Below are 27,887 nucleotides of genomic sequence, written 5' to 3' on the forward strand. Positions count from 1 at the left end.
TATTATAAAGAAATCCCCCTTGGTATGTTTATTGAAGCATTGGGGAAGGGGACAGAGGGATCCTCTTACTTGGAAATAACTCATGGAATATTGTAATTATTGGTGACCAATGTATACTCTTGATGACCAAGAAAAATTACAAAAGAATGTAACTTTAAGATATAATACTATATTGCAACTGATGCTATTTTGCAGACAGGAGGGAAAATGTGATGAACTCTCATATGTAGATTTATTTTTCACATGCTATGCCAAAGGCAATCAATTGGTCCAAACGGTATGAAGTGAAACAGAAAATACAGTAATCTAGATCCAGAAAACCCAGAAGAAGCTATCCAACTGGCCTCTATTTTTATAGGGCAATTGTCCCCAGATATAAGAAAGAAACTTCAAAAATTAGAAGGGGCAGAATCAAGGGATCTGGGAAAAAATGTTGGAAATAGAACAGACTCTTTTTAATAATCAAGAAAAAGAGAAGGAGACACGACAGGTTAGAAAAGAAAATCTGAGAGAAGTAAGGTTAATCGCTGCCCTGACAAGGGTCCAGGGGGAGTTGTTAGAGGAAGAGGGTATCAGGGAATGAGAAGGAGCAGGGGAGGTGGCAGGTTGCCCCCCTTTCACACAGCCTATACAACCCAGTTTAGCAGAGGACCAATGTGCAGCCCGTAAGGAAAAGGGACACTGGAAGAGGGTGTGCCCTCAGGCTGGGAACTTGGATCCTGCATTGCAAGCCATTAAGTTGATGACATTAAATTATGAGTCCTGAAGGGGATCAGAGGAGTCATTCCCAGCTGAACCTCTGGTTATATTAAAGCTGGGAAACAATGAGATAGACTTTTTGGTAAATACAGGAGCTACTTATTCTGTACTCAATACTTATAAAGGAGGTCTTAGTCAAGAAACTGTAAAAGCTGTTGGTGCCACAGGGAAAAGTGAGAATTGACCCTTCCTACAACCCTTAAAATTTAAGTTAGGAAAGCAATGAGTAACTCACCGATTTTTATATATGCCTGAATGCCCGATGCCTTTGATGGGAAGAGATTTATTAAGTTAGATGCACAGGTAGTTTTTACTAATGGAGAAGCACAATTGTTAATACTTGAATCTAAAGCTGTGTTATATATATAGCAAAGATGTTAGAGAATACACAGAGATCAAAGGAAGAAATCCCTGAAGAAGTAGAAGATGCAGTAAACCCTTTGGTATGGACTAGTGGAATCCCAGGTCGATCCAAGCTGGCTAAGTCACAAGGAATCATTTTAAAGTCCAAAATCAAACCAGAAAGAGAAAAACAGTGTCCTACTGAGGAAGGATAGGAAGGGATTGGAAGAGTTAATATTGAAATTTTAAAATTATGCGTTATTAGTAGAATGCAAATTAGAATCTAACACTCAATGTCAATATTGCCAGCAAAGAAACAAGATGGGGAGTATAGATTAATTCAAGATTTAAGAGCCATAAATCAGATTGTTCAAGACATTCCTCCCATAGTAGCTAACCCATGTACCTTACTGACATCCTTAAAGGAAAAACATAAGTGATTTACGGTACTTGATCTTAAGGATGTTTTCTTCTGCATACCTCTAGACAAAAGTAGCCAGGCAATATTTGCCTTTGAATGGGAAAGCCCCACCACCAGGATGCAAAACTCAAGTTACTTGGACAGTATTGCCACAAGGGTTCAAAATTAGTCCAAGAATATTTGGCAATCAGCTGGCAAAGGAATTAGAATTGTGGGAAAAGGAAAATCCAGAAGGAGTAATGTTACAGTATATGGGTGATATTTTATTGGCTTCAGAAGCTCAGGGAGAATGCCTGCAAATTGCTATAAGCTTGTTAAATTTCTTAGGACAAGGAGGATATCATGTGTCAAAGGGCAAAGCCCAAGTAGCAAAAGAAACTGTGTTCTATCTAGGATCTGAGATTTTCCAAGTACAACGGTAACTGGGACATGACAGGAAAGAAGCAATCTGCCAAACTTCAGAACCAAGAACTGTGCAGGAGCTGAGAGCATTCCTGGCCATGGTCGGATTGTGTAGACTATGGATCCTCTACTATGGACTATTACTAAGACCCCTTTATGAAACCCTGAAGGGGTCAAAAGAGAACCACTCACTAGGGACCCCTGAATGCTGAGCAGCCTTTTAGGACTTCAAAAGGGGCTCTGATGTCAGCACCTGCATTGGGACTACCTAACTTGTCTAAGCCTTTCGAGCTATTTATATATGAACAACTACATTTGGCCCTGGGTGTGCTGACTCAGAGATCGGTTACATAGGAGAGCTGGGATATTTTTCTAAACAATTGGACAATGTGAGCCAAGGATGGCCAGGATGTTTGTGTGCTGTGGCCACAACTGTTCTCTTAATTCAAGAAGCAAGAAAATTAACAATGAGACAGAGGATTACAGTATAGTTCTGCATATGGTGGTTTCCATTTTAGAACAAAAGGGGCAACACTGGTTGTCTCCAAGCCGCATGCTCAAATACCAAGTTATCTTGTTGGAGCAAGATGATGCAGAACTTAAAACCATCACAGTGGTTAACCCAGCAATGCTTTTAAATTCAGAATCAAAGGCTCTGAATCCCTGTATCATGATTGTCTACAAAGTGTTGAACATGTATATCATCAAACAGACAAGATCTAAGGGATGAACCATTAAATGATCCTGATTTGGAACTGTTCACCGATGGTAGTAGCTTTGTATGAGATGGAAGATGGCTGGCTGGACGTGCAGTGGTTACAGCTACACAGGCGATAAAGGCCAAGGCTGTACCCAGCAACACGCCAGCCCAGAGGGCAGAACTGGTAGCACTAACACAGGCCTTGAAGACAGCTGAAGAAAAGAGAGTAAATACATGGACTAATTCAAAATATGCATTTGATACAGTGCATGCACATGGGGCTAGCTGGAAGGAAAGAGGACTGCTGTTGGCCCAAGGATCACCTATTAAATACAAGGAAGAAATTCTTCAACTTGCACAGGATAAAAAAAAATAAAGAAGTGGAGATAATACATTGCAAAGCACATCAATTTGGACAAACTGCAGTAAATGTGGGTAATCAATTGGCTGATAAAACTGCTAAGGAGGTGGCTGAACAAAGCATCCTTGCATTAGTGCCAGTAAAACAGGCATAACTCCCAATTCTGAAGCCCAGTTATAGCGAGGCAGATCAACAAAACCAACTATAAAAGAGAGGGCTGGGTAATAACCCCCACAAAACAAGTCATCGTTCCTTTTCAAATAATGACTGAGATTGTAGAAAAGAGACATGAAGAAACATGTTGGGGGTAGTGAGGCCATGATCTCCAGTCTTCAAAATTAGATTATAAGTGTAGGAATGACTGGAATAGTAAAGTCTGTAATAGCAGTATCCCGTTTGTCTAAAAAATAATCCCATGAATCCCAGGAAAAGATCACCCCCAGGGACCACTAAGTGGGGAAATTCACCTGGAGATTACTGACAAGCTGATTTTTCTGCACTACCAGGACAGCATGGGTATAGGTATCTTTCAGTATTGACTGATACTTTCTGAGGATGGCTGGAAGCTTTCCCCTGTCACACCAACAAAGCTAGAGAAGTAAGTAAGGTACTACTCAAAGAATACCAAGGTTTGGGGTACCAATAGAGATGTCCTCTGATAGAGGTCCATATTTTGTAGCAGACATTGTTCAGCAATTAAGTAAAACCCTTGGTATCAAATGGGATTTACACACTCTGTGGAAACCACAATCAAGAAAAGAGGTAGAAAGAATGAATCAAACCTTGAAACAACAGATAGTAAAATATGTCAGTGTCCTGGTTTCAGCTGGGTTGGAGTTAATTATCTTCTTAGGAGCTAGTGCAGTGCTGTGTTTTGGCTCTGATGTGAGACTTTTCAGTCCCTCAGGCCTTGCTAGCAAAAAGGCTGGAGGGGCACAAGGAATGGGGAGGGGACACAGCCAGGGCAGCTGACCTGAACTAGCCAGAGCAGTGTTCCATACCGTGGGACGTCATGCACAGTATATACCTGGGGGGGCTGGCCAGGGTGGGCAGTTCGTTTCTCAGGGACTGGCTGGGCATCGGTCAGTGGGTGCTGAGCAGTTGCACTGTGCACCACATTCCTTTTTTTCCTTTCCCTCTGGATGTTATTCTTCCCCTTTCCCTTTCCCTTATAACTGTTATTGTCATAATTATTATTATTATTTCATTTTTATTCTATTTCAATTATTAAATTGTTCTTATCTCAACTCTCGAGTTTTACATTCCTTTCCAACTCTCCTCGCCACCCCTCTGGGTCAGGGGGGAGTGAGCGAGTGGCTGCATAGTACTTAATTACCAGCCGGGGTTAAAACACAACAGTCAGGAAACTTCTTTAAAATGGCCACAGGCCCTTCCATTAGCTCTTTTGAGAATTAAGATGCAACCACGATCCGAAAGTAAGTTTAGCTTTTATGAGATATTATATGAAAAACTGTATCAAATACTGTTAATCTCAGGAGAAATAAATGTACAGGAAAAGACAGATCTAAAGTTATACTTGATTTTTTTAGGAAAGAACCTTGTGGCTCTCCAACAACACATTGTCCTGACAGGACCACTTGTACTGGACACCTACGTGCATCAGTACCAGACAGGGGGCTTTGTGTACTTAGATTTGGAACTCTGAACCCCTACAAGAAAAGTGGAAAGGACTTTATGAAATATTACTAACTACAAATACTGCAGTTAATCATTCCTGGATTCATTATACCAGGATTAAAAAGATTCCATCTGATGTGTGGACCACAACATCGACAGAACCATTGAAGCTAGTTTTGAAATGGCATCACAATCATCACTGAATACCTTTCTCTCAAAAGAACAACAGCTATTGAGTGAGATGAAACAACGGACTGGAATAATCTTATTTGTACTTTCAATACATAGTGAGAATGGTCAAATTTTGATGGTTTACTAATCATATTGATCATTGTCACTTGCTATGTGGTTAGTGTTCCCTTGTGTAGACCCTGGATTTATAAGGAAAAGGTGTAAGACTCATGATGTGATGTACAAAGTCTCAAAGAGGGGAATTGTTGCCATGTAATATAGTCTGGTTTAGCTTTGCAACTATATGGTTTGTTTCAGTGACATCACTATGGACAGACACGTACCAGTCCTGGTTGTGTAATTTTATGCCAAGAGGGAAAGAGACGTCTAAAACTTGCAGTCGCTGAGGAGACTGTACAGTAGCTGCGAGACCATTGTATAGGTAACTAATGGAAGAAACTTGGACTCTCCTTGGGCTCTTCATGTAGGGGAAGTAAATTAAGGTTCAGTGACGGGTCAGTTGTAACTATAGGGTCGACTATTGTTTGAGAGCCCTTAGAAGATGCTGAGATACCTGCAAGGAACATGCACGATGCTTAGTTAACACAGTACCACCTATTGAATGAATATGTATTATTTTTCCGAGAAATTTAATGCCTAAACTTAAGTGTGGACTGTATAATTTTGTTTGAATGAAACATATGGCATGCATGTTAGGTGGAATGATCCCCAGTGCATCCAGTGCTGCCATAAAGGGATGCCTGCTTCTTAATGCTACCTTGGTGTTAAGGAGTTTTCTTATTCCCAATTTGGTGACACAGGTACTACTTCATGTTGACACTAGCAGTGCTGTGATGGGTTTGGAAAGAAAAGGAATGTAAGTGCAGCAGTTGTATAGCTTAATTCTCTGTTTTGCCATGGCTTTTCAACTTGGTGTTTCCAGACAGATGACTGAGTTTAATCCTAGGGTTAAATGATTCTCTGAAACTCTTCTAATAACTTCAGTTGAGTTGATCCTGTCTCAATCAAGATCTGTCTATATTGTGTTTGGCTTGTGCTTTTGGATCTGGTTTCCTAACATAAGGTGATTGAGTACCCTCTTGAGAAAGAAAGAGAAAAAAACTGCTATTTTTTGGATAAATTAAGATGAATAACTAACTATGCAATTATACAGATTGTAGTGTGAGCCAAACATCTGACCTATGTTTATTGTTTCTTAGGTTAATGGGATTGAGGGAGGTATGTTTGATAAAATGCCTAGTTTGCACATAAATAATCTCTTGCAAAAAATCTGCTAGGCTTCTCTTCCAGTCTGTCAGACTGATGGCTTTTGAGTATCCCAGTTTACAGCTTCTGTCTAGACTACGGTTTGACCTTTTTTGTTCCTGGTGTCAGATGATGACTTTCAAGAGTTGAGTCTGTTGCTTTGGGCAGAGATGGAAGTGTGTATTCCACTAACCTGAGCAGCTGGAACATCTGTTGGGGGGATAAAATGATCAGTTGTTTGTCTGGGTGGTTAAGTGACAAGAGACTTTGGCTGGGGGGTTTTGTCAATGTGCATGACAAATGTTTTATCTCCCAGTTTACAGTATAACAATAATTCTTCTAAATAAGTACATATTCCTTTAGAATTTTTTTTAAATCCTTTTTTAAATTTGCATCTGAAGGAGAAAAAATAGAAATCTTCTGCAATGACTGCATATTGTAATGGCCACTTCACAAACAAATAATAACAATGATTAAGTTAGCTTGCAAACTCCAGTCTGGAAACTGCCTTCGTAACTCAAGGGACTGAGAAACACCTGGGAACAATGTCAAGATTTTTGCGATACTGGTGACACAAATGGCAGGGGTGGGGGGGTGGGTGGCAAGACAAGATTACAGCGTTGATAGCATTTGGGTTAGTGAGCAGCATAACAATAATGGATTCAAAGAGCACCTCTGTAAAATACACTTTGTTTTGATTCAGGTTTCAAGTTGGCTGCAAGCTGTACTTTTAACACACAGAGTAGATATGCTGAAGAGCCATCTACAAAGCTCTGCCCTTCAGCATATTTTTTTCTCTGTGCAATATAGTGCACTAACGTGTATAGGAGCTGTGAAGGGAAGAGGAAATAAACTTTGTGACCCAGTTTTATACACAAATTAGAAAGCTTAATTTGAGGCACAATCATTTCATCAGGTGTGTGTTGCAACTTAAACTGGCAGGATGATTGCATCCCTCGAGAGAGAATTTAATTTTAATTTTTTTTTTCCTGCCCTAAATGCAAAGCTACTTGATACTTGCTTTAGTACACACAGATTTGGCACCTGCTATTGTGACAGATAGATGTAGAGGTAATTACAACAATTAACATAAATTTATAAATAAAGTCATTAAAAGTGCAACTGCAAAGGTTAAGCTAAAGGCAGGGCCTGCCACTGAACTTATTAAAGAAGTGACGCATTTTTCCTTTTTCTCTTAGCTCTCTACCTTCTGGCAAGCCTGAAACTACCTGGTGTAACATCAAACCAAAGCAACAAAGTTTCAGGTATTTTAGAGAAATCTCCCCTATGGAATGGAGAGGAGCCCCTCTTCTAAGGGAGCTTCTCTAACTGTCCCTGAGAGTGCAGTAGAGAGAAGTGCTGTAACAAGCCTTCACTTGTCACTTTACTCTTGCTTGCTACCAGAAGAGGAAAGGCAATCTCCTAGCATGCTCAGTACATTCCGTCCCCACTGAGGACCCAAGCCCATGAGGTCAGCTGTCCTCAGAAACACAGCAGTGGCTGCCCGTACTTGAGTACCCGTGAGTGCATTATTTTACCATAACAGCTTGTATGCCTTAAAAAGGGCTGACTCTCTGCCTTCGATGCTAGAAGAAACCTGCGGCTGACCTTCAAAGGGAAAAGCTCTGCAGGGAAGCAGCTAGCCTGAAGAAGACCAGAAGCACTGGCTGCTATTGCTGAGCCTTCCTGGAGGAAGGGATGGTGTGTTTTCCCAGCCTCCTGTAGGATTTGTGCCGGTGGCATGGATTGCTACTAGTTTAGTACTGTAAAGCCTCAAATCTAATTTCAGTAAAAGTTGTGTTAATGTGTATCCAAAGCTGTGCACACACTGCTAAAATCCACTTCCCTAAAGTGCTTTCTGGTCATGGTTTATGTTCTCCTTAGAATGGATCACAGATGTTTTTGTTTGGTTTGGTTTTTTTCCTTCATCGCATCAGTTACATGGTGGGCTAGCAGGCTGTGGTTTGAACTAGGTCTGTTTAATTTTTTACTTCACAAACAAACTCGTGGTGATATGGGAAAGGGTGGGGAGAAAAGGTTTATTGTCCAAACACTCAAAGGATAGCCATATCTACTTCCTCAGTACGTTGGACTTACAAGTCCAGGTTTTGGTAGTGGGAGGGCTGTAGGGGTGGCCTCTGTGAGAAGAGACATGGGGCTGCCCCCTTGTGAGACACAGTCGGCTCCAAAATAGACCCACTGCTGCCCAAAGCTGAGCCCATCAGCAAAGCTGGTAGCTGGTTCTACACCTTTCCTCTGTGGAAATGTATTTAAGCAAGGGAAACACAAGCTGTGTAACAATTGTGAGAGAGAGGAATGAGTATGAAAGAAACAGCCTTGCAGACACCGAGGTCACTGAAGGGGGAGAGGGAGGAGGTGCTCCCAGCACCGAAGCAGATATTACCTTGCAGCTCATGGAGGACCACATCGGAACAGGTATGCACACCGCGGCCCGTGGAGGACCCCACACTGGAGCAAGTGAACAGTGTGAGGAGGAAGGAGAGGCAGAGAGGAACTGTTACGGACTGACCACAACCCGCATTCCCCATCCCCCTGTGCCGCTTGGGGAGGAGGAGGTGGAAGAGTCAGGAGGGAAGGAGTGAGGCTGAGCCTGGGAAGAATGGGGTCTGGCAGGAAGGCAGGGTTAGTTTTTTTGTTGGGTTTTTTTTGTCTTTTTTTCTCACCATACTACTCTGTTTCTAATTGGCAATAAATTAAATTACTCTTCCTCAAGTCTGTTTTGCCTGTTACATTAATTGGTACTAATTGATCTCTAATCAATTACACTAATTGATCTCCCTGTCCTCAGCTCAACTCATGAGCTTTTCCATCCTATTTTCTATTGCCTATCCTGTTGGGGGGGTGTAACGGAGCACCGGCATGGGGGTCTGGCAACTAGTGCAGGTTCACCTACCGCACTCAGCTGGAGTATGGCCACAGCGAGCTGACTTGGTAAATGATGCACACAAAGGTATCAGAAGTTTCCAGTCCTGGTGAGAATGAACAGCTAGCACCATGTGGAGACGCAAGCTTCTGTCAGTGTATCTCCTGACAACACAGCAATTTCTTTGTCCTCCAGAATCTGATCTCCTCTTAAGAAGATCTCACTCTCGCTGGTTATGTCAAATGCCGGCTCAGTTGTATGACATGATTTCCTGAAAGGGTGGCACTCTGTCAGTGGAAGTAGATCAGTTTGCTTTCCAATAATCTGAGTTTGAAGTTCTCTCACTGAAATGGATGCTGTACCAGCAGTTATTATTTATAAAGTGATTTGAAGTCCTTTTTGTGACATTGAAAAGTATACTTTGCAGTTGCATTGACAGAAAACTTTCTTCTCAGCTGCATTTTTTTTTTTTGGAGAAAACAGTGTCTTTCAGAATGCATTTGCAACTTTATTTGATTTTTGAGACCACTGAAAAGGGAATTAACACAGGTTTGAAAGTCATCAAAGTTGTGAACTGCTGCAGTTCAAACTATGTATATGCATTTTCTATTGGTTTTACTTAAATATTGACCATAAGAAAGCAATGAGGCAGCACAGAGCCTCCAGAAAGCATTTCTTTTTGGTTTGGTAGTGTTTCGTTTTTGTGTTGGTTCCCCGCCACCCTCCCCCCTCCCCGAATCATATATAGCAAATGGCCATTCTTCCAGTGCAGGGTCAAACAGACAGCTTAATGGTATTCATTCCTCATCAGCCTTTGATAGATGTTGTAGAGTCAATATGGGTATGTTATCCTAGCCCATCTCCAGGAAGCAATAAGCTTTGATAGAATTATGGCTCATGTTTCACAAACCAGATCTGAAACCGTATCAGAATGGATCAAGAAAAGCATTCAGTAGTTGCTGCTGTTGCTCCGTACGAAGTTGTTAACTTGCTGTTCAGAAGAAAGGTGACATAAATATCCCCTTTGCCTTCTGGACTGCTGAAGGAAAACTTAGCAAATTACTAAAACTGGGTAACCTTTCTAATTGTCCTAATTTTTCTTAGTATGATTAAATTAGTGATAAACTCAAACCTTTTCTCTTCCTTAGGTCAAGATATGCTTCACCATGTAAGCTGTGGGTTTTCATAGTCAGTTATCAACAGGGTTTATACATTCTCTCTGCTGGAGCTGAGTCGTATTCTCCTTTGCGGAGACTTCTTAGCACTGTTGGAATCGTAACTCCAGTGTAGGTGGTTCCTAAGAATGGGGAGCCACACTAGAGGGGAAAGGTAAGTAGTAACCTCATTACACAGATGCAATACTGGTGAAGTGATGAACGTGTGAAGTGATTTGGAAAAATGTCTTTACAGGTTGGATAATATTATTTCAGCGGCTGCTGTGTTATTTATTATCTCTGTTTCCTCTCCTGTAATATCACCTAAACATCCTTTAAAAAGAAAGAATCCCTGAAGTCACACCTTTTAATTGAGGAGGGATGGTAAAAGAGAAAAAAACCCTAGCATTTAATTAGCTCTAGAAAATGCTTTTATTTTAGATGCATTTCTAAACTGCTCCTTACAATCCCATAGTGCTTTTCAGTTAAGCACCTCATAGCACATCTCAAGCCTAAGGTCACTCTAGTGTTAGACAGTGAGAAAAATTCTACTTGTAAGTACGAATTGCTGCCTCTCCTGTTCAGTCTGATGATTTTCAGTAGTGCAGTTGTCCTTTGGGCACAAAGAACTTGTTTTCAACCTTGGATCTGTTTTTCACACTCATACTTCTACAGTGGATTTTTTTTCTTATAGTGCAAGCGTAGGAGGAATGAGACATAGGAAAAGTGTAACAACGTAAGAGCTATGTGACTTTCCACTTAAGACTACATCGACTTTCTGTTGATTCTGGAAAACCTTCAACACATGTAAAGCCTAAGGACTTTAAGCATACATTTAAATCAAATATGTGCATAAACTGAACATGTAGTAGTTATACATGTAAACTAGAATGAAAAATTGCACAGAACTTGTTCCACCGCTGAAAAAGAACAGAAGATTTTCCCAGCAGCTGTTGACTTAAAATGGTCTTCTGAACAAATTTTAGGAAAGAGGATATGTGTTTATCTACAGTTTGAACCTAAGAGGGGAAAAAAAAAGAAAAAAAGAAAAAAGGATTTTCTGGTGATCATAATGAACTAAAATCTTGTATGAAAGTATCGAATTTTCAGATAGGGTTAAAACTTTAAATGGGAAACATATTATAAAGGGAATGTTTTTTTTTAGGAAAAAAAGAAGGAATTTGTGTTTAATTGTTTTTTGTGTGTGTGGAAAAATTATAGGAAAAGACAGGACTTATTATTGACCTAAAACAACCTCTACTGAAATTAACGTGCTTAAGTAACAAAGACAAATGTGGTCCCATTTTTGAGTGCAAGGTATTTTGTAGGGTAGCTGACAAGAAAACAGGATATAGCTAATGCTAAACATTAGAGTGCAGAAAATATGAGATCTGGCAACATTCCCTTCAAAACAAAAAGATTTAGAAGCTTGTGCTGGGATTTGTTTCACTAACTTTCCCTATGTACAGTATAGGTCTGTAGTGGAGCTAGACGTCCAGGAGCTTTTCAGTCGATGGGCACTTTCAGGGCATGATTCATCTAATTGCATTTCAGATGTCTAAAACAGGACAAATTAATTGTGTCACATAAATGTGTATTCCTCTCTGTTGACCAACCATGTATTGACATTTGACCAATTGGAGATCAGCTGGATGGAATAGAACAGTTGGTGAGATGGATTTACCCTAGAAGTGACAATAATAGTAGTTTTGGAAGAAACACTTTACAGAAAATGTCAGCAATTTATTTACATAATCGGAAATGATCAGAGACTTTCAGAAAAGCCAAACAATCATGTTAAGTCACTTTAAAAATCCCTAAACACAGGAGATTATTTTGGGTTTAATTCCAAAAACTAGAATGGTGACAATCTAAGTAACTTTTTCCAGTTTGCTTTTTCTTTGTTTTTGGTGGGGTAGATATTTGCCTTGTTCCTTCCCACCACTCCCTGATAATGATTTCTTCTTTGATTCTCTTCACGTCTTCTGCAAAGAAGTTTTTCTTTTTTAAGTATGTGTGTACGTTCCTATTCAGCTGGATTTTTCCCCCCAGAGTAACATATAAGCCACTCCAACTCTTGGAGGAGACAAATCAATTCGCTCCTGAAAGCAGCTTGCTTGGATTTTTGCTGAGAAAGTGCTGCAGGGTGAATGGAACAAGCATGCTTATGTTTTGTAAAGTGTATGCAGTTTGTACTCTCCTGGTGGCGTGCTGCTTCTGCTAGCCAATAGCTATAGCATCCTGCCTTCCTGGCTAGTAGGTTTTATTCTGAGACCCTTGTGTCTAATGAGCAGCATAGCAGGATGCCAGCAATGTGTTCTGAAGAGCATGAGTAATCCCCGGAGCCTGAGAATAAAATTAGGATGAGCTACCCTATGGAAAACCAGTAATTCCTCTTCTTTCAGCCTCTGTGTGCTCTGAGTCACACTTCAGATGATGCCCTAAGGTCAGTCGAAAAAGAGATCTGAATTTCAGAGCAGCTTAAGGGTGCGCTGCCATTGCTGGGGAAAATACTTTCCCTTTTAAAAGTCCTTTTAACAAAGGGAACTAACTCAATACAAGGGGAATTTGCATGGGCAGAACAGCTTGCCTTGCAGCTGCCTTGGCTCTTATATTTGTTAAGCTTTACTCCAATAATTTCACTTCATAAAAAGTGTCCTTAACTAGCAACGGGGAAAACTGCAAAGGAAGTGCACATAGGGTAAAAAAAAAAAAAAAAAAAGAAAAGAGAGCTAAACTTCAGTGGAACTTGGCAAATATTACAGTGCCTGCTTTGCATCGGCTGCTCTGGTTGTAGCTGTGGTGACAGGATGCATTAGAATTTTTCTTGGATTTCATTTTTGGGGGGTGTTCCCCAAGTGCAGCCATTTGCATTGCAGGACAAAAGCCAAGTTCTAGCTAATAAATGTCGCAAGCAAATGCCAGTCTTTTGGCAGACTTGACCACTGATACCTGTTGCAGAGCTTACTGATGTTTCCTCTGACAAAGCCAATGACATTGTCCTGGACAGTGCCAGACCTCTGGGTTTGATCCACTACTGCTGTTGATCACAGTGGGTAGAGGTGTAGGCATCCATCGCCTCTTGAAATTACATCATTTAAACAAAGCTTAAAAAAATTTGGCTCTATGCCTATCTCCTCCAAATCTTTTAACTAAGAGCTTTGCAATTAATATCTCAGCGGTCTTGCATCAACCACAGAATTTGCTTGTAGGTTCTACTTTAATCTTGAAATACATCACATATTGCTTCTCCTGATTGCTTTCCTTATGAAGTTAGGTTGAGCCAAATGTATGCTTGTCTTTTCATGTATCTTAACTTAACCATGATCCTGCATTCTGCCCCCTTTAAATCAAGCCAGTTCTACAACAGAAACTTTTGTCAGCATTGTGAACTCATTTAAATCTACAGCATTGTTCTTGGTTTTAAGAGACACAAGCATGTTCATCCAGTCTTGTCAGCAAACTGACACTAAGCAGCACGGTTTAGTGTGCTTGCAGACCAAGCATGTACTGTTCTGGCAAAAATGTTTCTTACAAGGATCTGCACTAGAGAGAACCTTCCTAAAGCTTGCCTGGATGTTTTTCTATTGAGGATAATACTAACAAATAGTTAATAATAAAGGTAATAATAAAGATTACTAATAGATGATAATAATAAAGGTACCATATGCATTTTGGAGATGGGAGTGGCTCCATATTTAGCCCTGGAAATACTGTCCCGCTCCCCAGCTCCTCAGACTCTCCTCAGAGGAAGAATCTGCTCTGGTCACAGGACAAAACTGCTAGTGAGTTTTGTGTAGAAGGAAGGAAGCTGTAATTCCTTAATGGACAAATGAAGCACAAAACTAATCTGTGGTCTACCAGTACAGGGGAGGTGGAGACACCAATGCCTTTCAGTTATGACCCTTCAGATAACACACATTGGATTCTTAGAAATAGTGCCTCTTATCATTCTGGTTTGCATCTCCTGGGAAGCACGCAGTCCAAGAAGCCATAAACGTGTTCGACTTAGAACAAAGACAGATGAAATCCACTCTAAAAGAGGAGCAGCCAGCTGGGCAGCAGAGTGACATCTAGCACAACATATTCTAAAATCTGAAAAAAACCCAAAGATAACCCTTGCTCTCCTGGGGAAGGACACTGGAGATCTACCTGGAACCAAGAGTTACACACAGCAAGAACATGGGCTTTCCTTCCAATTCTGCAGCCTTCTTCAGGTTGCACAGGGTATAAAGGCGTTAAGGCATTATCACCTAAGGCATCACCATAGAAAATGCAAGATGCGGGACAAGGTATTTCAGAAAAGCATCAGATTCTTCAGCTTTAGGAATGTTTGATGTATGTGGATTTCTTATTTGCAGGGAAGAGGAAGGGGGCAAGACTTAGCTCCAGAAAGGACTGTGTTTCAGTTTTCAGTGGTGGTGGGTGGCCTTTTATTCATGCATCCAGTGAACTGCTGACTGACAAATCTGTGTAGGCAAAGGAGCTTTGTCCTACTTCCACTGAAATCAGCTGGGGTAGGGATGTACCCAGTGATCTTTTCCAATGGGATCAGAATCAGTATCGTAAAAGACTGTTACCATATATTAATAACATTGCTAAACACATTTTGACTGAGAGGCAATCCTAGGATGCAGCATGTGGCCTTACAAAGTATGAGGTAGGGTGGGTGCCTGACCATTAATATGGGTCTTTTTTTGTTTGACTTCCTACCTTCAGGCAGCACAGTTTAGGGCAGCTGGTCAAATGAGAGGTCCACTGACTGGCTGGAATCATTAAAGCAATGCACTTTTTCCTTAGGGGACCTGGTCCCTTTATGGTATGGCTGTTTTAGGCAGAGGAAGTTAAAAACCATCCCCACAGAATATAACCAGAAAACACATCCAAAAGATTTTTCTGATCCACCTAACTGCTGCACCTTGTGGTGGTAAGAGTCGTGATGGAACTGGAGTCAAAATGCTCTACAGATAGACACAGAGTCTGAAATTTGCTGTTACTGTTTCAGATCTGAAGGCGGCTTACTGGCCTTAAAGCTTGTGCATATTCCTTCAGTAATAACAGTTGTCCCTCCTTGAAGACATTCCCTGAGTATTTCACTTTCTGTTTTTAAGAGGATAAAGCTAATCAGTATAAAACAAAGTAACTTCTGAGATTCTTTCATTACAGAGGAAAAGTTGCACAGACACCTATATGTCTCTCATAGGTGACTATTTTCCAATAGTTTTGTTTCATGTTTGAGTGTGCTCTTCATTATTAGCCTGCTTGCCATTTTTTGATAAATTGCACCCTGAGTTTACTACACACTGTATTTGTGTCTGTGCTGTTTTTCAACTGTGGTTTTGTTATTTTTAAAGCTTTATCAATAAATAGTTGTGTGGATGGCTTTGTTTGGTTGGGTTTTTTTTGTAAATCTTTTTTGTTATACAAAATAATCTACAAAACACTGTCTGGCCTTCTTTTGATGTCACTGGCATCTGGTTCTTAATCTCTTAAGTCTTTTTTTCCAGAAGCCCCTTGGATGAAGAGACTATTTTTATTCAGAGACACTGAATGCTGGTTATTATCACAGGAATGGTAGGTGATTACACCTACAGTACTATCTGGACTCCCTACTGCTCTGCAGCTGCTGAAGTTTCCACCCAGAGGTATGCTTTAGAAGTGCCTGAGCTGTTCATGTACCTGTTCTATAACTTGGCACCCATCTGGAAAGACAGACGAGTTTCTTTGTGTTCCCTCGATTATGCTCTTTTCTGTAGGAAAAGCAAAGCACAGCTGTCTCAGTCTCTAAAACGCAGGCTACTGCATTTCATTGCCCTGAACTCCCCAGACATTAGAAAGGTTGTCAGTCTGAAATTTGCAGAGATGCTGCAAGCATGCGGGTATGGATGTTAAGTTTGTAATCGCCAGTGTCCATAATGAAGGTATTCCTTTATAATGTTCTTTTAACAGTAAATAGCAACACAGCTGGTGAGTTTCTTCCTGCTGCTTTAAAATGCTCCATCGTTCCATCAGAGGATGACACTCAGAAAAAAAGAATAACTATTGTGTTAAGGCACACTGAGTAACTGCCCACCTTCTCTAGCAGCGTAAAGCGTTTCTATTCTTGTGTTACTTGACCAAGTATTGACTTCTAAGCTTTTGCCCTCATTCACTGATGTCTAATTCAGATTCCTCGATACAGTCCAGTTCTTTCTGTTAGAATACTGCAGTTGCTATTGTGCTGCAGCGTATGTATTGACAGGTGGACGCTGAAATGCCAAGCTGTGCTTCTGGTTGACTTTTGTTGACTGACGTAAAGATTTGCCACTTTGACATGTTACACATGAGTACTTCTCTTTATCTAGTGTTTTTCACAGAATTACATTTGAGGTCTGGATTTAAAAGAGAAAAATCAATTTAAAGTTTCCTCTCTGTTAGGAAGACTAGAAAATTGTCACTGCATATCAAAACTGCTTAAAAGAACACCTGAAAAAATCTACAGAAAGTAAGCAAAATATTGTGTAAGACCTTAATGAACAATGGAAATTACTTCTGATAAAAGCGACTCTAGGCCAAGCCTAAATAATCTACTCTGTTACAAATGTCTACCTAATTATTGGTTTCTCCTTGAGGTAAAATCTTTTTAATGGGCTTTTGGAAAATCTAAATGAAAAACCCTGATGACTTTACCCGTTTCTGTCACAATTACCCAGGAAGGAATACTGACACCTTTTGGTTTTGTTGGCTGGGGCTGTGTGTGTGTTTATTTTTAGCTTAAAAACTGTTTTACCCTCCTTGCTTCCCAGCTTTGGGCTGGGTCTGTTTAGCGGTCTTTTCATTTTACAGACCCCTCCCCACAACCACATCGGAAGAACAGACAGAAACCTGAGGGGGAAAAATCCTTTAATGCATGAAGATGGTATCACCATCAGCAAAATTATTTTCACTTAAAAAAAAAAAAAAAGAAAAGAAAAGCAACCACAAACCAGTCTTTGGGCGCATCAGAGGAGCAAACAGAACAGTTAACGTAGCACAAGGATAAATGGTGTATCGCCAAGTAAGCTGATTTCATTCCATTCAGCAATGTACTTTTCGACACCCATCGCGCTCTGGGCAAACGGGCAGTCCCAGTTTGGGAGCTCTGCTGTGTGGTCAGTCTTAGAAACCTGGTTCAGGGCTCGGCGGACCCGCAGCACTCAGCCCCCCCGGCTCACCAAAAGCCCCCGACGTCCCACACCCCGATGCACCCGTGGACAAAGCCGATGCCTTTTGTTCAGCGCACTGAGCTCTTCTGCATTCCTCCCACGTAGGCTCTGCATCTCCTCGCCTGTTGTTATCCCCGACTGCCCAGAGGTGGCCTTCGGCGGGGGAACTGTGGGGGAAAGCCTTTTGTCTTCCGCGGGCAAATGAGCAATCAGTGAATTCAGAACACTTGAAGTCTCGCACTCAAGAACAACAAACCCTTTCGTTTACTGGCTGCCAGGTGGCACCGGTTTCATCAGCGAGGTTCAGTACCGTTTACACCGGTTAAGGGTATTAACAGCTCCCGGCCGGGACAGTCCAGCACGGACGGAACCGCGACAAGGACGGGCCGTAAAACGCCTTACGGAACGCTACAGCGGGAGGGGACCTGGAGGTGGCACTGCGGGCTGACAGGGACAGGCGGCACACGCTCGGGAAAAGCGGGAGACGAGGCTCTCACACCGGGGGCGCGGGGGATGCCGCCTTCGCGCGGGGCGGCGGCGGGCGGCCCGGGCCGGCCCCGCTCCCGGCTGGCGGGCCCAGCGCCCCCGAGGAGGGCCGGAGCGGCCCGCAGCCGGACAAATTCACAGGCAGCACGGCCGCGCCGCCCGCTCGCCGCCGCCCGCGGGCAGGGCCGGGGCCGCCCCGGCGACGCCCGTTGGCCCTGACGGCTCCCGCACGCGCCCGGCACGCCCCCCTCCTCCCCCCGCGGAGCGCGCCCCGCGGCGGCGGCCCCTCGAGGCAGCCCGGCGCGTCCCCGCCCGCTGCCGCCGCCGCCGCCGGGCGGGACCATCTCTCCCCTTGGCGGGGGGGGGGGCGCGCTCCTCCCCGGCTCCCCGCCTGGCCCGCCTCCCCCCCGCGCCGCGCAGAGCGCCCCTCCGCCTGCCGCGCGGCGTGGTCACGCCCAGCGCAGGCATTAGCGCCCCCCTGTGCGGGGCGCGGGCGCCCGGGCATCCTCCGGCGCGGCGGCGGCGGCGGCGGCGGCTCCTCCTCGGAGCGCCGCGGGCGCGGAGCGGCTCCCAGCGCCAGCCGTGCGCGCTGCGCCGCCGCTCTCTGCGCCGCCGGACAACGCCATGAAGCCGGCGGTGCTGGAAGTAATGAGGATGAACCGGGTGTGCAGGATGGTCCTGGTCACTTCTGTGGGCTCCTTCATACTCGTCATCTTCTATTTCCAAAGTATGTTGCACCCAGGTAGGGCACCGGCACCGCAACCCCACCGGCACCGCGGAGGGCAGCGCCCGGCTCCGCACCGGCCCCGCTCCCCGCCGGCGCAGGTGGCGGGCGCCCCGGGAGCCCTCGCTGGCTGCCGCCGGCCCCGGCTCTCGCCTCCCGGAGCTGCTGCGGCAGGCGCGGGGCTGGGCGGCGGGCGCAGCGCGCTGCAGCCCCGTCCCGGCCACCGCCCGGGGCAGCCGCGGGGAGGTCGCCTCGCCCCCCGCAGGAAACTTCCCGCGGGAGGAAGGAAAGTTGGGGGTTTTTGCATTTTATTTTTATTATCTGTCGCCTTACATCGTGTGCTTGGTGGCAGGGGGACGGCGGCGGCCGGCGAGCCTGCCGCGGCAGAGAGCGGCGCTGGGAGCTGCCCAGCCCCCGCGGGTCCCACTGCGCCGAAGGGGGCGACCCCCTGTCCCCGGGGCTGCGGGCACTCGGCTTCGCCGCGGGTCGCGTCTGGGGGCGTCGGGGGCACCGCGGCCGGCCGGGAGCAGCCGCCACCGCCCGCGGACAACTTCGCGCCGGCTCGCCCGAGTTGGCCGGGGCGGCTGCCCGGCCCCGGCCCTCTCTGCCCGTCCCTGCCCGCGGCGGGGCCGCTCCTGCTCGGCCCCGGGGCGATCGGGCGGAGCGCCTGGCTGGGCACGGGCGGCCGCAGGGAGCCCGGCTGCGGGCCGGCGTGCGGCGGAGCCGCCGTTTCTGAGCCCAACTCCGGGCTACCGAGCGCGACTTCAGTTTCCCAGTTTCCAGGCGCGGTGGGCACTGGGGACAGGGCTATGCCGGGGGCAGGGGTACAGGCGGCCGTGGCAGTCGCTCGTGGGGCAGCGGAGCCGCACAGAGGCGGGGCTGGGCCGCGGGGCTTCGCGGTTTTGTCGGGGAGGTTCAGCGCTGCCGGACCTCTGCTGCGCACACCGACCTGCCGCGGGCGGCTGGCTGCCGCATCGGTCCAGCAGGGCTAATAGAAACTAGAAAAAAAAAAACATTTTCATCTGCCTATCTCGCTTTCCCCCCTTCCTGCCCGAGGCGTGAGGTGGGAGTTGCACTTGCGGTGTCTTTCTGGAGGGACCCGACGGCTGAGCGGGGGCGCGGGGCTCGGGGACGGGCAGCGCGGCCGCACCGGCGGAGCTCGGTGGCCGGACCCCGCGGCCGCGGGCGTAGCTGTAGCAAAAATGGAACGGCAGGCTGTGGAAAAGAGAAAGGGCGTATTCGGTTTGACTCTCCTTTCCCTGCTTGTGGCTACCAAACCGTCGCTGATCAGGAGCGATTTTTCCTTAAAGTTTTTGGAGTCAGATGGGAGAGGCTCAGTCCGCTGATAGGATTAGGAATCAGTAGGTCTGCTGTTCTGTGGTGAAGCGAAGTCCCGCTTGGCGTTTTTCTATCGGTTGTCTGCTCCTCCAAATTTGGTATCATTTGCTTGATGAATGTGTTCTCGTATGGTGCCCATCTGTGTTAATACCTGCCAACTCCTTGGAAAAATTAGCGTATTTTTTCTTTCCTGCCGCATCTGCTCCATGCTTACTGGTTTCACAAGGAGTGCTGAGCCCTTAGCAGACCCTAGGAAGGCTTTACTTCAGGGCTCCGATGCACCGTACACTGCTTCACCAATTTAATAAAAGTATATTTTCACTAGTTGGGTTCCACAGCTAATACAGTTCGCACACACATTCAGAAAATTCAGCCAAGAGTTATTTCCCCTTGTTTCAGATGAATTATACTGCTAGAACACAAACTCAGTATGTGGTAGGTGAGAGATTAAATTGAATATTTTTCTACAAATTTTTGAATGTAGAAAAATTGCCTTTCAAGAATTCTCAGTGTGCTTCATAGCGAACTGCTGGAGATCATGGCTTTATATTTGTGCTATTGTGAAACTATAAGTAGGTCGAGATTTTAGTATAAATGAGAAGATTTACCATAAACTCTGAGGAGGGAGTGCGATGCTGTGAAATCACTGGGAGGACAATTCGCACCCATTTTCTGTTTTATACATATTTAGGTTAGCGTAAGTGGAGTAGATATAGAATTAAATGCAATCACAACCTGTCTGTTTTACTGTACCTTCTTGATCATAACCACTTCTGCTTTTTTGTGGGGGCTCTTTCTTTAGTGGAAACTGCTAGAAACCTATCAAACTCTAATCTAGACCCACATAGAGTGTGGCTGTTTGGTTTACAAGTGGTTTGTAAGGCTCGAACAGCTATTTTCACCAGATAGCTGTTGTGTGATTATGTGTGTTACCATCTTGGTGGTGCAAGTGTAGATTAATGTGGAGTTCTTGAAGGGTCAGGGGAGGGGGAGGCAGTAGACCTGCCAATGTACTATACATCAGCAGATCATTTTGAGGCTTTATAGCCTTATTTTAAGATACATTAATAACCCTTCTTGATGTATGTCTAAATTCACTGGAGCTGGACCCTGGGCAGTGTATATGCCGGGTGGAATGTGACTGGAGGTATTAAGAGCTTTCAGAATCTTGTATGATGCCGTTCTTGTGGAGGGTGTTCAACATCTTAGCTGGTGTCTGCTGGTGTATGTGTCTTTGGACCTCTGCTGGAAGGAGCAGTCTCTCATAACCTGGCTTGCGACCTGTCAGTCTTGGTAGCTTACCACGCTCTCTAAGGTAGGCACTTTGCAATCAGAGTGAGCTGAAAAATTCCCACCCAAACCTTTTGGATGGAAAATAAGGTTTTCAGTTAAGTTCCTCACAGGAAGTGTCAGCTCCTTATTCAAAATCTGGCAATTTTGTCACACACACTCAAGTTCTCTTGGTGAATTTCAGGACACTGCCTACAGAGCTTTCCAAACAACTTTTAAGTGTGAGACAGTGAAGGTGAAAGATGCTAGAAGGCCACCAAATGATGAGTCTAGCACCCCTCAGGGACAAGACAGCTCTTCATCTGTTAGATGGGCATTTTCTGTTTTTGGAGGTCTGAATGTGGATCTCTTGATCCATTTGAGAAACACAAATTCCTGCTGACAATTTTTTTTTTTCCTTTCGGATAAATAAATAGGAAAATGTCATAGTTAACAGAAGCCTTTCTTAAAGACAAAAATGGTAAAAAAAACACCTGAAGCCTGAAGCAGTGAAGGTGAGCTTAGCCTTATCCTCTCAAAGGAATGTGATATTGTGTCTGTTGTGCTGTATCTCAAATGTCAGCATATTGGAAGGAGGTCAGGTGCTTTTTACCCTTTGTTCTTTTTGGCTCCATACCTGTCCTTTGTGGAGGAGCCAGTGGTAAACGTGCTGTCCAGTTAATACACCTTTGCATTGTCTGAATTTTGGCAGAGATTGCCCATGTGCTGGGGAAACCCTCCCAAATGAGGCTCCCTGAACAGTTGTTGGTGGAGCAAGGTGAATGGTGCTGCTCTCCACTGCTCAGGAGCACTGTGAAGGAAACTTTGGAGATTATCCTGGCTTTTGTGGCTTATCTGTGGGTTTGGGGGACTGTTCCTGAAGGAGATGACAGCAGGTGTGTTTTCCTGTTGCATGTCTAGCCTTTTCTGAATAGAAAAAAAACATTCTGCAGTGTTTGCTATAGCTGGATATATAGCAATATGTGACTGACTTCCCCAGCTCTTTGCTTAGAATAATTTTCCCCTTCGCTCTCCTGCCATATGCTATCTGGATAACTGAGTGCAAGCTGATTATTGCCTCATGCTCCTGGATCTTCTGCATGTGTATGATGGGTCAGTCTTTGGGGTTTATATGACAGCCCATCATAGTTTTATCTGCTGACTCTCCTATGAAATCAGTTTGCTCACAAGTCCTTAGCTTACACTTTCCTGGATATGTTTGCTTTTTTTCTGTAGGCACCCCAGCTGCAGTGAGCAGGGGGATTGTGTGTGGGTAAGTTAGGCTAGGCTGGGGTCATACTGGTGCTGTTCTCCTTCAGGATGAAAAATACCACACAAAGGTAGAAAAAATAATACTGTCTTTATCTTACCTGAGACAGGTTTATGAAAATAACTTATTCTAAACCTGATTTCTGCTTCCCCCCGATGTTTTTGCTCTGTTTTTAATCTCCAGTTTTAGACTTCTGTTTTTCTATGGATGCTAACAAAGGTTAGACCCTCGGACTTGACTCCTGTCCATGGTCTTCTCAGTTACATGTGCAGCACTGTATGACTGACAGCTGCTTGTTCCTACAGAAGGCTGATGTCTACCTTTGCTCAAATGTCAGAACAACTTGAATCGCATGGGTTTTTTTCCTTATATCTGAGGACAAATCACATGAGGTTTTTCCTTGTGTCTGAAGACAAGCTCAGCATTGGTTTTGATGGAAGATTCTGTTTGAAAATCAATGCAGCAGTCTCCCATCTTGCAACTGATCCTTGCTTTCTCCCCTGCTTATAAAGGGGAATGAGATCTGCAAAGCAGTGGGTGTGTGGCATTCCTTTGATGGACCCTGTATACTGGTTTTAAATTATTCTGTTTGGGATACAGAGAAATGGAGTTCATTTGTCAGCCACGAGAGTCTGGCCCTCATTTAATTGCATGCAGTGAAATCCATCCCCCAGTCTCGGGCAGAAGCCCTGCCGTGTGCCTGCGAGGGGGCTGTGCTGTATCTTTTTGTTGGTGTCCCTATAAGCTTTTCACTGATTTCCATGGGACTGTGTCATCAGTGTGAGCAAATTAACTCTGGTCCCTCTTCTCAAAGGTACTGGTAGTCTGGAACTGCTTTAAGCTGAGGGTTAAACTGCTGCTTGTATAGTCTGAAAATCTTCCTGGTTAGTGAATATTAAGCTTATTGAAAGAGAAGCTTTTTCTATTGCAGTACGTATGAGTCTAGCTTTTTGCAGCAACTGCTCGCTGACCTTAAGAAATAAGAATCTCTCTTTCTGAGTGTGTTCAAGCAAAAATTACCTGGCGCTGCCCACATTGATGTCTTAATAAATTTTAATTTATCAGAATATTTATTACTCTGCAGTTGCTATTTCTATGATGTAGAGTTTTATAAGCTTTTACATTTTTTTTGTTATTGTAAATCAATATTGGGAAACTGTGCTGACTTTCATAGCATTGATAGTCTGTATTCACAGATGTAAAAGTGTCATGACTTGGCTGAAGTCTAACTTTATCAGAGGTAAAGTCAATGTGAATGGAAACTTTATTTTTCCTTTAGAAAAACAAAAAATGTAGAGCAGAAGTCCCCAGTGCTCTTTCTGAACAAATTTATACAGTTGATCAAGTGCAACTAGTATGTCAATTTTATCTCTTTATAGGATGAGCTGAATTTCTGAATTCTTAAATTATTTCCATTACTTTTCAGAAACGATAAGTATTTTATCTTGTACTGTACCATGTAACTAAATCTAAAAGTGGTTCAGAGAATTGGAAGAAATTAGATCCATGTTACAGTAGTGTTGTCTTTGGGAAGAGTATTTTGTTTGATGCTGTTGCGAGACGTACTGTATCAAATCCTGCCTGACAAAGCTGCTGCAGTTGTCCTTGTGCGAATGTCATTCCAGCAGTTTTTTCCTCTCAAGCCTTTTGGTCTGATGCATATGTATTATGTATCAACTCTGAGGTGATCCTGAGGGAGTTAAGGACTGGGTTGGGTAACACAAGGGTTTGAATCTGATGGCTTTTCTTGTAGATTGTTTGTGGTGTTCAAGGCAAATGTTTGAGTTCTGTTTGTGACTTGTCTAAGTGTCAACATATATAAAATCACGCGTGGGTGAAGGGCCCGGTTCAAGTCAATGGAAAGAGTGGGTGGTTTTCCCCTCACATTAAGGAAATAAAATTAAGTTCAGGAATTTTGTACTTGTGTAGCTCTGGCGTGTGCAGGATAAAGATGAAGAGATGTCTGTGGTGGGTCATTTAGATTCAGCAGCCACCTACTGTATTACAAGGATAATGTTTCAAAGCACGTTCGTGTTTTGTTGGATGTTCCTGTTCCCTGTGGAGCCCATTCACGTAAGATCTTTTTGCACAAGGTAGCTATTTGTCCTTACAGTCGCAATTCAAACTGTAGAGTTCAGTTAATTCCTCATTATTTGTGTTTTAGTATCCAGGTTATAGATAGCGTCCTTTTGTTATGGGCAGAATGCTTGCATGTGACAAAGTGGTGTTTCTGGCACAAGCCTTGTGCTCTAACTAGAGATGAGACCACCAGAGACTGCAGCGAACCAATGAGAAAATTCAGTTCCTAATTATCTCTGGCTCATGCCTTCAGACAGAGGGATTTTCTTGGACTCCAATTTTGTGAATGTAGTCAGCAGAGGATGCAGTGTGTTTCCCCTTTCATGTAATTGTTTGGCACCTGAAACTAAGGTTTCATGAATAAATCAAAATTCTACTGCATATACACTGTGTCACTCCTTTTGCATAATGTTGTTATCCCCCATTTTTCATTTAATGCCAGATTGAAGAATGTGGTTTGTTGGCTTGCCCTCTCCACATGCTCCTTAATAAGGAGTTAGTTGTTGGTGAAATTGTCTGGAGTGGATCCATTCCCTCCTGCCAAACTGAAGTTGCAGGTTTTCCCATGAATTGCCTGTGTTAGCTTTCAACTCCTTCCCCACTGTCCTCTGGGTTGTCACACCATCTGTAGCATCACTAGGAAGTATCTGAGGAAAAGCAACCAGCTCACAAATGATGTGCACTTACACATAAGGAGTGAGTGCACGGAGGGTGGTGACCATCCCGGCGGCAGTGTGTGTCCTCTGCTCTGCCCGTTCTGCGATGTCCTCTTCAGTCCCTGCGGGCTGGTGGGTAGGACATGGGAATTGCAGATGTCTGTGAAAGCTGGCTTGTTTTACCTGTTCCACACTATGAATTTAAACAGAGTTGAAAAGCTGTGTGCGGGCAAGTCTCGGAGAGCCAGAGCGGGTGGCAGGACTCTCATTCCTGTGACATGCTAACCGGCCTTTTGACTACGGAGCATGGTATAGTCATGGTGCAGCACAAGCGTTTGTTCATTTGCAGCAAGCGAGCTTTGTGTCTGTGCCAGTCAGGGAGGCTTCCCTGTATTGAAGAGATTTCCCTGCCTTATGTATTTCACATTTAAATATCCAGTTTGTTTGTATTTTAAACTAATATGCTCTTTTTGGGTGCTTTTTACACCTTGCCCAGTGTTGGCAATGAAAGTACATGACAGCTTTGCTTTTGGCCTTATTAATCTTACACATTAGAAATGAGGTCCTAAATGAGGCATTAACATTTAGCTTGTAAGCATCAGAAAGGGATGTTATATAAAGAAATAAAATTAGATGGGTGCCACTGGAAACCTTGGAATAAAATGTCATCAGAGTGTACTGACTGACATTGAGGCTAGGTTTGGAAACTTTAGTATTTATTTTTTTTCCCCCCACTCCTGACAAATTTGATTCTCTGGATTAAAAAAAAAGCTGAGTATGAGCACTTGGAAAATGCTGACTTAAAAAGAGCACACACAAATGCATGTGGATGCACGCAAGCACCCACCTGTCTTCGCAGCCCCTACAAAATCTGTAGTTGGTGATGCAGGCAGTCCAAAGGGGGTTATTTCTGAAGCACCAACCCTTTTCTCCTAACAAGGCTGTTGTAAGGAATACGAAGTTCTTTGTTATTAAAAGAAATCTCAGAAGCGCCAAGGACATAGGTGCTTTTGTTGTTTTGCTAACTGAGACGTATAGTCAGTGTCATTTCTCATTTCTGTGATTTCTTCTCAACTTATACATGTTTGGAAACATCCAGCTTGAGAGAAGTAATGACTTTAAGAAATCTTTCTAGGCTGCAGAAGAGCAGGAACTTTTATGGGGGTATATTGGCTTAAATGGTGAGATTGCTTCTTGAAGGTAGCCTTCATCGTGTTTGTGCCAGGCTGCAGACACTGAAGGATGACTTTGCATCCGTTACTATCAATCACTGCTGCAATGGCTTCACACTCCTATGAAGAAACTTAAAAGAAGGTGCTGGGGGAAATAGAAAATACAAACAATGCAATCAAGCAGAATTTCTCATGGCACTGTGATTCCAGGGCTTTGGGAGATGGTAACTCTATCAAGGAAATGTCATGAAAGTAGGTGGGTCACACCATGGGAAAACAGGTGTGAAATACTCATCTGGTAAATGTTGTCTGCTCTTTCTTCTGTGTTGAGAAGTAGCTGTGATTTCAAGGATGTGAGTAAAGTGATCTCTGTGTGTGGTTTTGCAGGATCAGGGCCCCCTTCTCTCTCTGTCTTCTAGTAGATGAAAGAGGAGGATAAGGTCCTTTTCAGCCATGCTTGGTCTGTAAAGGAGCTGCTGCTGCTGCTTTGAAAGCTGTCTCAGGGCTGAAAGATGCCGTCCTTGGTAATCTCAATGTTAAAAGATTACGTCTTTTTATGTTACTTGGCTGAGTGGTGGGAAATGATGGTTTTTAACTGTGGGGTCTGCACATGATAATCCACAAGGAATAAAATGCTTTGTAGGGTTTCAATCCACTTCTCAAACACACTGTACTCTGTAAAAAGCAGAGAACAGTGGGGCTTTTTTTCCTAGTTTGTTTTATTTTGATTTTTACATTCTGGCATTTCAAGGTATGTTTTGTAAATAGTAAAAAGGTGACTTTCAGGACCCTCAGAGTAATGCCTTCTGAAGTCATGTAACATGATATTGTAGCTAGTAATTTTCGTGCTTTTTTGGCTGATAAATGATTATGTAAGGGGATCAAAAAGTTTAAAGTGGGTAACTTATAGGGATTTTTGTATTGGGGAAGGTAGGCATATATAATTGATAAGGTGACTATAATTGGATCCCACGGATGATCTTCACTATAATACCTTGTCTTAAAACAAAGAGCTTTAGGTAGTTAAATCCTTTTAAAGACTATTTGCATTATTGTGATTTAAAGTTGTTTGGTACGCAGGCAGAACAAACGTTTGTATTATCTGAAGTGACCTGACACAGAATAGCACATTTTGCGCCCACACTGGTGGGTACCAGGAGCCAAATACGTCCTTCTAGTAATCTGTATTTTTACAGCCTGTGTTGGAAGTGAGAGTAGAGAATTTATAGTAACTGAGGGGGAGGGAATTAACACTTCTGAAACACTTGGTGATTAATAAAATGTGTCAGTTGGGGTCATAAATATAAAACTGATAAAGCCTGTCTTGATTATTTATTTTGGTCTTGATTAAATTCTAAAATATATTTGACTTTCCAGATGGGGATAAGCACTTTATCTTTGGAGTTACGGGTGTGTATGTGTGCACGTAATTTTGAAGTTGATGACATACATACTCTGACTCCTGGACATTACTGTGTCCCCTTGTCTCTTGGCTTAGTCATTGTTGCAGGATCAGTCAACTGGGCATTGTGCAAAGTTCCTGCCACGGTTGCGCTGCCAGTTCTGTGGACTCTGCCAGCCGATCTCTGCCTTTCCACCTTCCTTCTCTTC

General features: G+C 43.7%; 1 protein-coding gene across 3 annotated transcripts in view; it reads left to right on the forward strand.

Annotated features, from left to right (window-relative positions):
- The first annotated feature begins 297 nt into the window (after window positions 1–297).
- Window positions 298–27,887, forward strand: part of CHST11 (carbohydrate sulfotransferase 11) — a 185,362-nt gene continuing 157,772 nt past the window's right edge. The window contains exons 1-2 of one of the 3 annotated variants that reach the window (XM_080394027.1): window positions 298–15,743; window positions 16,924–18,510. In XM_080394027.1, coding sequence (XP_080250153.1) covers window positions 18,393–18,510 — 118 coding nt within the window. In that variant the 5' untranslated portion in view covers window positions 298–15,743; window positions 16,924–18,392. Of the gene's footprint in view, window positions 18,511–27,887 lie in introns of all 3 variants that reach the window. The other 2 variants (XM_080394026.1, XM_080394028.1) reach the window with 2 other exon arrangements.

Source organism: Falco punctatus (genome assembly GCF_963210335.1).
Source record: "Falco punctatus genome assembly, chromosome: 6".
Lineage (NCBI taxonomy): Eukaryota > Metazoa > Chordata > Aves > Falconiformes > Falconidae > Falco > Falco punctatus.